Here is a 15,561-nt window from a genome sequence, read left to right as displayed (position 1 = left end):
GCGGCGGGTAAATGACCAGCCTGCCCCTTCCTGCTCTCGCCGAGCGATGGCGATGGCCGATGGCTTGCTCGGCGCGAGAACGAGACGTGCCGGGGCGCGGTGCTTCGGTGACCGCAACGCCAGCGATTTGTACTCTACATTTTCGGCATCGTCCAGATCATGGATCTTGTGTTCAACAGTTTGTGTCCGATTTGGACTGCTTTTTCCTATAAAATAGCAACGAAATCACACCGTTTAGCTCACACACACATCCGGCGCCAAAAGGAGCAAGAGGAACACGGCACGCAGATGGCATCCAGCGCAACTCTTTCCCAGCACAGCAGCATACCAAACCGATCGGAACCGGCAACGCGACCCTTATCCTCTAACGAAAGCTGTTTGGGCTTGTCCAAAAAAAGGATTGGTTCCGATCCATGTCGAAGTTCACCTAATCCGCACAGAACAGAAATTCAGAGGCTGTCGAGCTCGACCGGAGACAGACGCTACACGCCGGCAAATAAACGAGCGAGCTACTGGCCACCGGCCAATCCTAGGTTTTCCTCGCTGGTGAGTGGTAGCAGGTAAGTGCGCTTCGCCATCGGCTAACCGCCAACCAGCGTCGCTGTCCCCACCTGATAGAACAGGCCACATGCGTAGGCGCGTGGCATGGACGGGGCTCAGGCTGTTCGCGCACGGGTCTGCTGAGATGCGTGGACGATCGGCGCGGCCTGAGCCGGCGAGCGGCGAGCCCCTGTCGCAACGAGTAGTAGTCCTGGCCCACGACCGCGAAGCTCGCAAATTTATCGTGGAACACGTTAGGTGGCGATCAGTGATCTGAACCACTCCTCACCATCCTCTTCCATGTTTGCTCGGGTTTCAGTGGCAAACCAGAAATTTACAAAGCTAATGCATGGGCATGCGCATCCATCAGCTCGCGGTGAGGGAGCAGTGACCTACCTCTTGCTCTCGCAGCGTTCTTCCTTTCTTTTAAAAAAAATAATGAGTTGACAAGATGATGGTCCTTTCTAGAACCATCTATTGGCCACTTATCTTATTGGCCCATCGCACGCCAGTTGAGGTCCCCCGATGGCACACCTAACGTGCGGGATAAACCCGGCCTGACCTCGACGGCCGGGACGGGCGCCACCTGTTCGCGGTTGTTGCCGCGAGCGAGCTTCTCAGGAAAGCGATAAGCTGTACTACGCTTCAATCATCACTCGTTCACTTGGAAGGCGAGGAGCATCCGACGTGGATGCCCACCTAGATTGGACCCTGCAGCAGAACAGTGACTGGTGACTTTCTATGACGGTTTTCACCTCTGGGTTCCTAGTTTTCTACGGCGTCCAGATGTTGACGTGATCGTTCGCAGATACTGAACCTTGCTGCCCTGTTTCTGCTCTGCATCTCTCTCTTCGCTCGCTGCTTCACCTACTGGCTCAGCTCAGGCTAGCCCTTATCTACAGACTGCAGCAGGAGCCATGTGTACTAAAATAAGCTGAGCGCAAGCCTGCGTTGTGAGGCGACCTCGATGAGGCCGGTTTTCTGCGTTCGTGTTCTCAGCTGCTGGTACGACTCATCCTGCCACCCATGTCTTCAACTTCAATCACTTATCTCCTCTTCGGCTCGGGCTCGCTTGTTGGATCATCGGCCAAGTGGCGCCGAGTCACTCTCCTGATCCAACACAGCTGACGACGGCGCTTGCCTTGCTTGTCCCGGCAGGCAGGCAGTCAAGTGGGGGCGTCGGCGTCGCAAAACGTGAGTGATGACTCATCCGGAGGTTTTCATTATATTAGGCAGCGCGTGCGGAGCGTGGACTCGGCGCACAAACCAGTGGCGGCACAGTGAACTACTCGTCAGGTAGCATTTCAGCAACAACCTGCAGCGTTCGCCATCCTAATAAGATTATGCAGATGAAATCGCCGAGATCGTTGCTATTAGTTGATGAGTTGATGTAACCAAAATCTCTGATAATCATACATTTAGCAGGGTGCGTGAGGATGATTTTTATCATTTTCTTTCTCATTTTTTGCAGTTTTGTTCTTCAGAGGGAAAGAGCATCAGCCTATGCAGCGACGCCATGTCCGGCGATCGATCCCTGGCCGCACACGTGCAGGATGCCAGCTTGGCTCGCTCCTCGCTGGCGCTGATAGATGGATCAGTGTTCTTCAGTGCAGCACGACGAGTGGCGCAAGGGGTTAGATTACCTGATGTCATGCATGACTCATGCAGGGAATCTGCGGGATGGGCACTCCTGAGTCCTGACTCACTCACTCATTTGTATTTTGGTCGATGTGTATGGACCATGTTATTGCTGCTACCTCCTTTAATCCTTTTGTATGTAGTACTTGCATGTAGTTGCTTTCAGATCAAAGATTTGTCGCTTCTATGATCCCGTGAACTTCTCCCGGCTGTCAGGTTTTCAAAAAGAGAAGAAAAAAAAACTTCTCCCGGCTGTTTGTGCACACTGCACACTCTAACTGTTACTGTACCATACTACTGTTACTTTTACTGTCACTTCTGTGTTCCCGTGACTTTTGAGGATTTCGGTCTAAGTTTATCCAAATCGCTACTGGTTTGAGAATTTTTTTTTTTTGGGGGGGGGGGGTACATGATGTAATTTGGCTCGACGAGTGCTAATATAACGGGCTGTTGGTAGGCCTATACTAGTACTGGGCTGCCGTCGCACCACACCACCACAGGCGACGGCATTTGGGCGGGCTCCACCGGAGGTGGGAGGCCTCTGGGCTGGCTCCTACATCCACCGCTTCTTCCTTCCGGGCCGTGCGCGCGTAGTACTTGTCGTAAACGTCTGGGCCGCACCTTCGCGCGACTCCGCTTTCGGCCGCCGGCCCCGGCTCTCTTCAAGAAGGCCGCCGCAGCAATTTCACTGGACCGCGAGGAATCCAACCCACCCGCGCCGTGTCCAAAGGACGACACCAACTGCCGTGCCGGCGCCCGGCGGGCGGGCGGCACCGCCGCACCCGGGCGCAATCGCATCAGCCAGAAAGCGCCTGCCTCCCACGGCCGGCCGGCCGGTGCACATATCTTTCGTGCCACGGGAGAGGGGATGATGGGCGCAATGATTCCTCCCCCGCGGTCCCGCCCGCCCGCGACCACGGACCCCGAGCTCGTACGTACAGCCCCCGGCAACGGCAAGCCAGCCGGGTCCGCGTTCACTCCTGGGCACGGACGGCGACCGGGAAAAGGAAGGGCGCTCGCTCGGTCGCGCACCGGCAGCCGGGCACTAGCGAGACGCGCGCGCGCGCACGCGGCGACGCGAAAGCGGATCGGACGACGCGAAAGCGGAGCACTCTCGATCTGGCCGCTGGCTGCCTAAAACCTTCTAGTAGCCCGGGCGCGCGGACGTGACCCTGGCCGTGTCCGGGGCCGACATGGGTGTTTGGAGACGAAGGGGAAAGCGAGCTCGTCCCTCCCATGGCAGAGCTGCAGTGCTCAGCCTTGAGGCCCTGGCCCCTTTTCCAGCAGTGCTGTGCAGACGACGATTGCGCTGCACCCGCTGCGCCCGGCATAACTGCGGGACTGCGCGCCTCTGCAGAAAACCAGGGATCATGCGACGACGAGTGCTTGCTGCTGGAGCCAAGCAATAGCAATAGCAATTTCACCGCGGCTAGCAACAGCGTACCGGCTCCTCGTCTTGCTCCGCTCCGGCATTAGATGATGCGAGCGTGACGTGGCCTGGGAGCGATGGATCGAGCTGACTGCTGATGATGAGCAGAGCAGATCAGCAGTGCGTCCTGGACCTTTTGCCGGCAGAGTTCGCTGCTCTTTGTTGCTCGGCAGAGGCAGCTAATCGGGGTAACCCCACAAAGATACGGGCGGCGCTGTCCTCAAATCTTCTTCTAAAAAACGTAGGCCTAATGGCGAATGGCCAGTGCAGAACTGTCAACTGTGTGTGTTTATCCGACCCACCTGACGACCTGGTCAGTCAGGTGCGCGCGCGTAAAATTGACGCGAAGTGGCCGGAGTTGGTGATTGGTGGTGGTGCGTGGCGCATTCGCCCGTGCGTTCCTACTGGTCTGCTGCTGCAGAGATCCTGCTGCAAGTCATCCGCGCGCCAGCTGATGTCATCGCCAATGCTTGTGATGCTATGGGACGCACCTGATCCGCTGGATATAGCTTTTTTATTTTCTTCAAGAGACTATTATCCATATTCAGTCTAGCTATACAAGTATTTCCTACCTTTTCATAGCTGAGCCAGCAGGTCTGGGGCACTCACGTCATGTGACGAACTCACGAACAAGAGGGTTCGAGAAGTGAGACGCATCACGCAGAGGTCAGTGAAAAGCGGATATTCCCTAGTGCGTTTTGTAAGGTGACCGTGCTTTAATGATTTACTCTTCCGCGGCGTTGCTTGGTTTTTCAGGCTTTCAGATGCATGCGGGATCGTCGCAAATATTCGCGGTTCGCGTCTTAGGTTTCGGCCCTTGTCATCACCATTTTCACATGCTATTGCCGATTGATTTTTGTCAGCATTACGAACCCCTCTCCACGGTAAATAATATGTTGTCAAGCTACTCAGGCTGAAATGACGGCAGGGTTAGCAGATGAGTACATACATGTGCTGGGAGAGTACTAGTGCAACAGTTAATCTAGCTACCTCGTTAGCGTGACAGCTCCGTATGATTGTACAGACACTTGCCTAACCCTCTCAAGCGTCTGCAAATGGTTGTACGGGCATGAGCTAAACTGGTAACCTGACAGGCACCGCGAAACGCCGCGCCATTCGATCGTCGGGACGCCAGCTGAGCGCAAGAATCCAAGTGGGAAGTCTCTCTTGAACCAACTGAACATGACCACTAGAATGCTAGATTAATATAGTATGAACCATGCACGGATGATGGCCTAGATCGTCGACAACTAATCCAAGGAGGTACCTGCACCCGTACCCAACCACATCATCAGATCGACGTCTGATCTGGTTTTGCACAACGTGGAGATCGAGGGCCGGACGTGTACGCACACCGTCCGGTGCACGTGTATGCACATCACCGATACGAAAACTGTACCCACACGTACACCGGCCGGCCTGTGTGTGTGAAAGGATTCACATCAGGAGCATCAAAACCGTACCCAATGGTTGTGGCCTTGCGGTGGGCTGCGTCGTCAGGGCTCTCCAGCTGCGAACGCGGACGTCAGGAGCTGCGAGCTCTGGAAGCACGGGCTGCTACCTCAGCCAACCAGCAGCTAGCCAAGCTAGCCCGGGTGGCTGGCTGGCTCATTGGCATGATGTGCCCTGCAGTTACGAGCCTCGCCGTCTCTCGCTGCCCCTCTTAAACCCCTGGATCGACACCGTGACATGATGCCCCGCGGCGTCGCAGCCAGACACGTTCCCGGCCTGCACGGTTGCACACGTCGTAGAACGCCGGTCGCCTCCGCTGACGATCGGCCAGGCCGTCCCGCCCCGCCGTCGTGGCCGGCGGCTGACCGCGCGGCCATCGATCGGGCTAGCTTCCACTCCGAGGCGTTCCGGGCCGCGAACCGCGCGCGCGCCGGCGCCGCTACGCCACGGCGCGGCTGCACCAGAAGTTAGCGACCGGCTCCTAGAGTTGACGAACGAACGAAGGCATCTTCCAACCGACGACGAACGGACGGGGCGACGGTTAATTTGAACGACGCACTAGCACCACGCGCTACGCTGCGGTCTCGCACCTGCGGACCTGCTGTGGAGTCGTGTCCAGTGCCAGTGTTACTGCCATCTCTCGTGTATCTATATAAGCAGCGGCATGTCGCGGCGCACTACGGACAACGGGACAAGAGGAGAGTCACAAAGCCACATCATCGGAGCCACAGCCATCACCGTCGCCGTTGGCGATTCGTTGATCACCGTCCGTCGTCGGCGCCCCACTCGCCGGGATCCGATCGCATAAGTACCACACCCTCGGTGCGGCAGCACCGGAAAAATCCTCCCCCGGCACCCACTATGTCGTCCCCTTCCTCGGCTCACTGGCTGAGCTTGGTCGGGAGCGTCTGGCTCCAGACCATCAACGGCCCCAACGCCGACTTCCCCGTCTACTCGTCGCAGCTCAAGGAGATCAAGGGCATCTCCCAGGTGCGGCTCAACTTCCTCGCCTTCGCCTCCGACGCCGGGAAGCTCTTCGGCTGGTTCGCCGGGGTGGCCGCGCTGCACATCCCGCTCTGGGTGGTCGCGCTCACCGGCGCCGCGTTCGGCCTCGTCGGCTACGGCGTCCAGTTCCTCTTCCTCGAGAAGCCCGGGCTCGCGTACTGGCACCTCTTCCTGCTCACATCCCTCGCCGGCAACGGCATCTGCTGGATCAACACCGTGTGCTACCTCCTCTGCATCAAGAACTTCCCCTCCGACAGCCGCGTCGCCGTCAGCCTCGCCACGAGCTACCTCGGGCTCAGCGCCAAGCTCTACACCACCGTGGCCGAGACCCTCCCCAGGGCAGCCAGGGCCAGGTACTCCACCACCAAGGTGTACCTACTCCTCAATGCCGTCGTCCCGATGGTTGTCACGCTCGTGGCGGTGCCGTCCCTCCGGGTGGTCGAGCTCAAGGACCGCAAGAGGACCGAGGCGCCGTTCCTCGCCATGTTCGCCATCACCCTGGCCACCGGAGCCTGCGCCATCGTCGGCAGCGTAGGCGCCAAGTCCATCGGCCTCTCGACCAGGGAGCACATGGTCAGCTTCTTCGTGCTGCTGGCCCTGCCTCTGCTGATCCCGGTGGTGCTCAAGGTCAGGGAGAGCATGGCCAAGATACGGGAGACCAAGTGGGAGAACCGGGTCCACGACCACGACTCAGACGGGCCCGAGACGGCGGTGTCGGTGTCGGTGGTCGAGCTTGAGGCGGAGGACAAGCAAGAGGAGCAGGGCCAGGAGCTCGAGCAACAGAGGAGCAGTCAAGAGGAGGTCGGCGGCCTCCGCCTGCTGAGGAAACTTGACTTCTGGCTCTACTTTTTCAGCTACATGTTCAGCGGCACGCTGGGGCTGGTCTTCCTCAACAACCTAGGCCAGATCGCCGAGTCCAGAGGACTCGCCGACGCGTCCACTCTGGTCTCCCTGTCCTCCTCGTTCGGCTTCTTCGGTCGCCTCCTTCCTGCCTTCTTGGACTACTACACTGCCAAGTAAGCGCCGCTACCTCTGTTCATGCCATCCTCTCTCTCTCTCTCTCTCTCTCTCTCTCTCTCTCTCTCTCATTAGTCTCATCTCCTCACTCTCGCACGCAACGTCTCAGTCTGTACTAGTCCTGAAAAGGAAAGAAATGTGCGTGTGCAGGAGCGGCTACTCCCTGTCGAGAACGGCGTCCATGGCGTCGCTGATGGCGCCCATGTCCGGCGCGTTCTTCCTGCTGCTGCACCCGCGGGATATGTTCCTGTACGCCAGCACGGCGGTGGTCGGCACCTGCACGGGCGCCATCACCTCGGTGGCGGCCTCGGCGACCAACGAGCTGTTCGGCACCAAGAACTTCGGCGTCAACCACAACGTGGTGGTCGCCAACATTCCCCTGGGCTCGCTCTGCTTCGGCTACCTCGCCGCGTACCTGTACCAGAGGGGCGCGCGCGGCGGCAACCGCTGCATGGGCGCCGCCTGCTACCGGGACACCTTCGTCCTCTGGGGCGCGACCTGCGCCCTGGGCACGGCGCTGTGCGCGGTGCTCTACGCGCGGTCGCGCCGCTCCGCCGGGAGGAGGCTACCCCGCTAGGACCTAGGAGGGCGCCGCCATGCGTGTGCGGCGCTGGTTGGCTAACGTAGACGATGATGGTGATGATAAGAACTAAGAAGGGACCAGAAGTTTCTGATGCCCGAATTTAGCTGCTTAGGTGCCACATAATTAAGAGGAGAATAAAATATCTAGAGAGTACAGCTAGGTGATGACATGTATGTAGCATTTTTTCCCCCTTTTTTTAAGAATTTTTAAGTTTTGTTAGTTTGTTGGCTCAACTTACATGCAGTCCCTTGGAGGCTCTGAAAAGCCCCATGCATGTGTATGCTTACGGATGAAAAGGAACAGAGAGCATGTAAAACAATGCTTGGAATGGCATTCTTTTTTGCGATATCAGCATGGTAAATTCTGTGTTCCAGCAGATTTCTAACATGTTTGAGATAATCCGGCGAATTTCTTGTTGGTTTTACAGCATCGAAAAGGCAGCGATTTTTATACACGAGCATTTCGGACGAAAGTTGCTAAGGGAGAAAGCAACCCCACTCATGTGCATAAACCAAATACTTTCCACTCTCATCATGTGTATAACACCGCCCCATTTCATGTATAGGCGCAAGACCAATCCTACATGCCCAGTGGCGTGCCTCCGTACATATAAAGCTGTGCTCATGGTGCTTATCTTTTTGCTGCAATGCATAGTATCCACAAGAAGAAGAAAAAACTCGATGCGCTGTAATCCTCTCTACTCTTGATCATGTAATTTAATCCGGATCGCCCTTGATCATGTATTTTTATGGTGGGGGCGGGAGCTAAGCTAAATCATGGCCAAATACTAGACCATGTATTTATTAATTTCTTCTGGATCTAGAATTACCCACACCGACCATTATAATTTATAACTAAAGCTTCTAAGCTACCCACGCCTATTATAACTAAATTCATCCCACATGATTTCTCACCTAAACATTATTAATTCCGGTTTCTCCCTCTCTTGATTATTTGGTAGTGCCTGAAGAGCCAAATGAAAAGGGGGAATATGCCATGAAAACTCCAGTAAAGTAACTTTGTGCAGGACTCTGATTTAGTAGAAGAGTACTCTCTCCATCCTGAAATATAAGATATTTTGATTTGTCCCGGATCAAATTGTTTAGCAGAAGAGTACTCCATGACATTCAGCAACACAAAAGGATGATGTTAAATTTCAATTAGAGCGCTCTACACGCCACGGCACATATTATGTTAATTGCGCGGTCAGAAAAAAGTTCGTTTAGGTTGCAACAAATCTATGTGCCATGGCACGTACGCCAAATGGTCCGAGGACCATTCTAAGACCGAGGGGAACGTCGTCTCTTGAGCACGATGATATTGAAGAAGCTGAGGTTACACGAGTCTTTTCCAGCGCCCACTCCATCGACAATTTTTCCATGTGCATCACGGTCACGGCAACGTTTTCGCAGCGATTACTCCGGTCCACCACCACCGGCTGCCGTGGCGTGGCCTCACTTGCAGGACGCAGCCAAAGTTTCCGCATGCCGTGGCCCCTGAGAGCCGCGGAAGAAGCTGGCGATGGCGGTGAGCAGAGATCGCCCCCATGTCTCTGCAGGTGTGACGTGTGCCTGACAATCTGCCGTGGACAGCAAGGCCACGGACGACGTACGCCGCGCTGAGTTCTCCTTGGTGTGGTCAGTGATGGCATTGCTTTTGCGGCCCCGCGCGGTTAGCGTCTGCTGTTGCTCTAAATCTCCGGCAGTTATGATGACTCTCGCTGTCTTGCTAAGTCGTACGAGGATCGGAGTTTTTTTTTTCCCATGGTAATTGATCTACGCGTGTGGCAGCGTCCGTACTAGGAAGAAAACTCATTAAAGCCCGCGAGTCAATTGAACAAGATATTCGTAAATAGAGTTTCCTCGCTTTTTTAAAAATGTTTTGCACGTGCTATTTATTTCTCAAAATTGTTTCACATTTTTTTACTTTTATTGTTAGTTACGCTTTTACGTACAGACGTCGCGATCACCACAAGAAAAACTACGCGGAGTGGCTGAATGGTGGTAGTAGCAGAATGCAAGTTATATATATTTTGGATCATTGGATAGTATTCTATGTAAATAATTTGGGACGAGAAATGATCTAGAGTACCGTACCATCGTAATTAATTAGCTGATCAAAAAATACTACGCTGCAGCATGCGTGTATATCCGCTTTAATTGCTACGCTTGATCATCACTTCTGTTGATGTGCAGGTGCTCAACGTTTATAGTGATCAGCTAGCTGATCCCATGCATGACGCCTTCTCCCGGAATGCGTGACAAAAATCCTCGCACATCCAGCTCATGCCAGTATGCCACTTATAGCAAGTGCCACGACGACGCGGGATCCATTCGCGACGCGTCGTTAGAACGCACGGCAACATCATCCAGTCGAGCCCCTGCTGCAGGCTCTCGAGAGTCGAGATCGACGCGTGAGGAACGGACGAGGCGAGGGGGCCTGCCGCGACGCTGGCTGCCCTGCCTGGCCAGGCACGTCCTGCCGCCACTAGCTAGCTAGCCACGCCACCGTCACAGCAAGCAGCATGGCCGCTGATTGGCCTGTTCCAAGCGAGCAGAGAAAGCGAGAGACCGCGACATCTCCCTCGTCTACTCCCTCCTCTACGGCTCTACCGATCCTCGCGAGATTCCTTTTCCGCCTTCCGCTCGCTTGGCGATCGCACGCCCCATGTGCACGCGATGCGGTGGTCCTCGCACGCTCCGGAGGCCGGAGCGCGGAGAGAGACGCGAACAGGCGACCAGCGTCGGGGGCGACGACGACGAGAGCTGCAGTAAATGCCGGTCACGCCCAAAAAGAAGGAAGCCGGCGGTATTCGGTCGAGAGAGACGGCCCTGCGCGAGTTGGTCCTTCTCCTCTTTTTCCCCTTTCACCAATTTCGCTGCTACGTAACGTAGCTAGCTAGAGCGACGGGTGAACTTAGAGGTTAACTTTCACTAGCCAAATAGCCAATAGCTACTGTAAATCGCACCCATCAGACCCGTATGGTCCATTGTGCAGCGTGCAAGCGGTGCCAGTAAGAAAGGGTCAAGGAAAGGAGAAAGTAAAGCTCCCATTACGTTGACAGCCCACTTATTGTAAAAACGTGTTCCTGACTTCGTCGTTCGTCCAAGCAGGACGCGTGCTTATTATAGATCGTTGATGTGCATGCATGGCAGTGTCATGCTCATGCACTTTAGCCGTTTGAATTCGGTACGGTCTACCTAGTCGGCCGGGCCGGCCAGGACATGCCCAGCTCTGGCCGGCTCCACTCATGCATGTTGATTTCATCAGGAACATTGCGGCATCGATGGAGCGGTCACTGTGCACAAGCGGTCGAAGCCTCGCTCTCGGAACGGAGCACTGGACGGGCAGGGCCGGCACTTTTCGGCACCGCGCCCACACCACGCGCGCGCGCGCGCGTGATTGGACGACGGCGACGCGCGCCTGTAATCAAAGCGAAAAGCAGCGTCCATGTCGATCGACCACTACGCCTTCGGCTCGATGCGAAGGGGTGGCCGAAAAAAATCAAAAGGAGGCAAAAGGATAAGCCTGGTAAAGAGCAGCGGCCGGCGGCTCACAGCCATGCATCAGATCAGCCGCCCGAGCGCAGGCGTGCAAGACCAGCCGGGTGCCTCTGCGCGACGGTGCACGGCTCCTCCCTCCCTCGCCCAGCAGGAACAAAGCGAGCGGCCGGCCAGGCACGACGTCGCGGCCGGCCGTGGGCGCTTCGCACACGGCGACGCGGACGCCGACCGACCGAGCTAGCCGGCGGCGCACGCCTCCGCGCGTGCCGTGGCCTGTGGCTAGCCAGCCGCGGGTGGATCGGAGGTAGAGAGCGAGACGAGGCCCGAGGCGACAGCGAGATCGACGACTCTTCTGTGGACGCCGTTGGACGCGCGTACGACCGCCGGCGCGCCTTCATTTTCCACCGTGCGCGACGCTCCGGCCGGGCGAATGGACACACGCGATCCAGACCTTTTTACTCGCGTTCATTCGTTGCTGGCAAATTAAAGCGACCACCAGATAAGAAGAAAAAGGTAAGCAGAATATTTCTTTGAGATGTATAGGTTCTACCCCGGCTAGCTATTAGAGTGCGCACGCATCAGAAACGAGTAAACCAACTACAGGCACTAGCGGAGCACAATCATGCGGTTAACCAGGAAAGGCGTGGCGACAGTGACGGGGGCCATTGTGCGGCTGACACCACCGGCAATGCAGGGCTATTTGCGAGATGCTTAGCACGCCGATCAGACACCGATCGATCATCGAGTGCCAGCGGACGGCGACGCGCTCGGCGAGCGTCACGGTGACGCGACCGTGATGCCATAGACGACTACCACGGGCCCCTCCTTTTTCTTTTTCCTCTCTCCTCTGAAACACGTCGGTTCGTTTCAACAAGCCATGCATGGAATTCGACGCTAGCTTCTTGGCCAGGTAGCTAGATGTGGTCCGGCGGTTGCCATCTTAATTCTGGCTGGCTGTCCGGCGGGTGGCCGCGCGCGCCGTGGTCCAAGCGTGCGTGCGGCCGCATGCAAATGGCAGGGCCGGAACAAATCGCGCGGTGACCATCAGGGCATCCCCCGACCGGAACGTCCCTGGAGGTATCCGTACGTGCGTACAAGGATCCCCCGCCGCATTCGATATCTCCGGCCGGGAGCCGGAGCGCGGAGCCATGCTGCATGCCTGCATGCATCACGGTGATGCACGCCCTGATGCAACGCAACAGCGCCCTGAAATTCCGAGACGAACAGTGCCTTTGACGTGAATAGCCTTTTCTTTTTCACTTTGTCGTCTATATTATTATGCATGTACTCGGGAGATCAGCTTTCTTCGGCAGCTCCGTCACTGCGTGTTCCAAGTGTCAGCGGGGAGCCGCCTTTGCTCCTAGATGCTTGGTGCGTGCGCAGGTTTAAGTTCAACGGCAGCTTTTCATCATTCCGCCTGTCTTGTCAGCACTGCACATAGTACCGATTAGGCCCTTCTATCTATTCCATGCCGCAAAAAGCACGGGTCTATCGATCGATCGGTATAGTACGCAGACTAGTTGCTCTGGCATCAGCTTTAACTGACAAAAGTGGCTGCCCGGCCTTGCTGCGGCCAAGGGAGGCAGGAGGATATATGCAGCGGATGACGCGCCCCGCCTCCAATCAGGGCCGAAACGTGGCGGAGATACCCCAGTGAATTTATTCATCAAGCGCGTGGCGTACAATCGCAGAAGGGCTCTGTTCATCTTCCCTGAGCCAGGAGAGGGGGAGCGGCTGCCGGCGAGCCAGGGGAGGGGAAGGGGAGGGAGGGCCGCCGGCGAGGGGTGGGAGGTGGGCGGAGCGGCCGCTGGCGAGGTCGGTGGCGGCCGGGGTGGTGGTCGAGACGGCGGAGCTTAGGTTCTGAGGTTGCCAGGATGAGTATGGCTTCATGGTCACTGGTTTTAGAGGAGGAGGTCGGCGGCGGCAAAAGCGAGGCGGCGCGGGAGCACCACCGGCCGGGGTCTGACATCCGGTGGATGGTGGCCGGCGGCGGTTCCGCCAAGAAGAAAGTGGCAGCGGTGGACAGGCAACACGGCAGTGAGATTGGTTAGCAATAGCTGCGGTGGAGTGTGGCAGCGGAGATGTCGAAGACGACGCTGGAGCTGAGGGAGGCGAAGGAAGGCGGGGACGCTCCTTGCAGAGAGCAATGAATAGAGCCGACGGAGATACCCACCGCTAGATAGTTTCGATCGATCGGGGGTGATCGGCAGCTCCGCTGCGGCTTCACTCTTCTGACGAAAAGCTAGATCGACCCGCCGAGCATGCGTGCACGATGGTGTCAGGCACATGCATGCGTGCCTCCAGCGGGGTGCATGCGTCGTCCCTAGATTTTTTTCCCCAAACCACTGACCACTCCAAGCATTGCTGCTTCTGCATGGGACAGAGGAGTGTGCGACTTGCTCCGCGTGCCAGTCAGCCAGCAGTGACTGTGTGCGTGGTTTGATTGGTGGGATGGGGAATGCATGAGATATTTGGTGCGAGCGATACCCGCAATGGAGTGTAGGCTGCACGCGCGCATCCTGCATCCATGGATGGACACGTCAATGGAATATGGAACATGCATTGGAACCGGTACCGTAGTTTGAGGCCTGCATGACAGGTGCCCTTGCATGGTGGCTATGTCCTTAGGCTCGTACCTGGACCGGGCCTACACACTGAGAGAGATGTGGCAACAATCTAGTGGCAAAACCAGTCAGGACTTCGCTAGGTAGGAGTGCGATAAGATGCTCGAAGCAATTCTCTGGGTTTTTTCATGAAAGAAACAAAGATTGCTTTACTCATATTTGACCATGACATGTAAAAAATAAACGCCAAACGAAGAGTAACTTCAAAATTTAATAGCAGGCCGGCAAGGTAAGAAAAACGAACCATCAAGTTAAAAAGACTAAATCCTCAAAAAAGAAGAGAGAGAATAGCGTACGTTTGAGCCTACTCAAGACTCAAAAACCTCACAAGTTCAGCCCGCATGAACGTCGGTTACAGCCCACCCACACGGGTTTCGGCCCTTCGATTTCGTGCTGGCGCCCGAGCCCAGCGACCACCAGAGTACGGGACGGCCCACGGCCCAGCCCAACCATCATGCCTACGATCCTCCTCTCTTGGTTTTTTTCCTGGGAGCCGGCCGCAACGCTCCGCACCAGACAAGCCAGCCCGTGGTCACCACGCGCACCGCGCACGCAGGGTGGATGCAGTGCACTGTAGGATTGCATGCGTGGAGCGTAGTAGCAGTCTAAGTTATGGTGGGCGCTGGCCGACTGGCAACCTACCGGCCCTTGCATCTAGTGTACCCACCTACTACTCCTGTGGAGCAGTACTGTACTACACTGCACAAACGCTGAAAACCTCGCACGCGACAGCGGTGGTTCGTGCCATCCGGCTTTTGCATGCTGTGTCGCGAGTACATAAATGCTCTGTTGCTATCTAGTCTAGCAAAAAAGAAGGAAAAAAAACTCTGTTGTTGCCTGTACATGCTATCCACCGGACTTGATACCGATCGCTTCTACTCTGTGCCTCTGTACATAATGTTTTCCGCAAATGCGACAGCACGCTAGGATGGAGCTGTACTCTACCCAAGGAACTTGACCTGCAGCCAGCACTGTAGTACGGGTAGGTGTGCTGATGTAGTGATGTGCTTGACGCGTTCCCCCGCCCGCCGGTGGTCGGGTCGTGTTTGCCGGATGCTGCCGGGGGATGGTGGATGGATCAGGTAACCAAACTTGAAGCTTACACCTTCGCAACAGAAGCCCACGCACGACGTTACCGGTCGATCCGGATGCACACTCGCTCGTGGTACCACACAATATACCTGTACAGCTCGGGAGAGCAGGATTGGATCCGACGGGGGGCAATCCTAAACAAAGTGTCTGTAGCGGTGTCTATATTGCTACATCATCAAAACATCACCTTTAGAAACTACATTTTACTATCCATGATGTCTTAGCGTGGATTTCTATTAAACTCACTCTCTTCTCTCCACCTATCATATTTATTTTCCATTACGAAGACACCATCTCACTTCTAATAGACAACTTGCAGTGCCTACATTAGTTTACGTGTTGACACCGGATCTTAGATAGATCCAATTTCTTCCTCTCTCTCTCTACTCTTTCATTTATTATGATACCATATAAGCTAAAAATTATATGTAACATAACAATATAATTAATGCTATAGAAACCACCGATCAGATGCCTAACAGCATCAGCACGTGGTCAAGCAAGTCGCAGCTAGATATATAGACCTATTAACTGCGGCGGTGGCTGCATACGCCAGCCGGTGAATGGCGATCCCGATGCATGGGTGGGCTCGCTGGATCCGATGCCCACGCATCGGTAGTAGGATTGCGTACCGGCCAAGAGACTGACCGTGCGTGGCCTCAAATAAAAGCGCCGGGG

The 15,561-nt window shown here is 55.9% G+C and overlaps 1 protein-coding gene and 1 long non-coding RNA gene across 2 annotated transcripts; both read left to right on the top strand.

Annotated features, from left to right (window-relative positions):
- The first annotated feature begins 1,495 nt into the window (after positions 1 to 1,495).
- LOC112883864 lies at positions 1,496 to 2,403 on the top strand. The gene is made up of 3 exons (XR_003226971.1): positions 1,496 to 1,545; positions 1,699 to 1,836; positions 2,012 to 2,403. It is a non-coding gene; the product is annotated as an uncharacterized LOC112883864 (long non-coding RNA).
- Positions 2,404 to 5,727: 3,324 nt separating this feature from the next.
- LOC112888122 (protein NUCLEAR FUSION DEFECTIVE 4-like) lies at positions 5,728 to 7,984 on the top strand. The gene is made up of 2 exons (XM_025954474.1): positions 5,728 to 7,080; positions 7,232 to 7,984. The coding sequence occupies exons 1-2, from the start codon at positions 5,921 to 5,923 to the stop codon at positions 7,656 to 7,658; spliced, it is 1,587 nt and encodes a 528-aa protein (XP_025810259.1). The 5' UTR covers positions 5,728 to 5,920; the 3' UTR covers positions 7,659 to 7,984.
- Positions 7,985 to 15,561: the final 7,577 nt, after the last annotated feature.

Source organism: Panicum hallii, chromosome 3 (genome assembly GCF_002211085.1).
Source record: "Panicum hallii strain FIL2 chromosome 3, PHallii_v3.1, whole genome shotgun sequence".
NCBI classification, from domain to species: domain Eukaryota; kingdom Viridiplantae; phylum Streptophyta; class Magnoliopsida; order Poales; family Poaceae; genus Panicum; species Panicum hallii.
The sequence above is the reverse complement of the archived record's forward strand: the minus strand, read 5'-3'. Positions and strand labels throughout refer to the sequence as shown.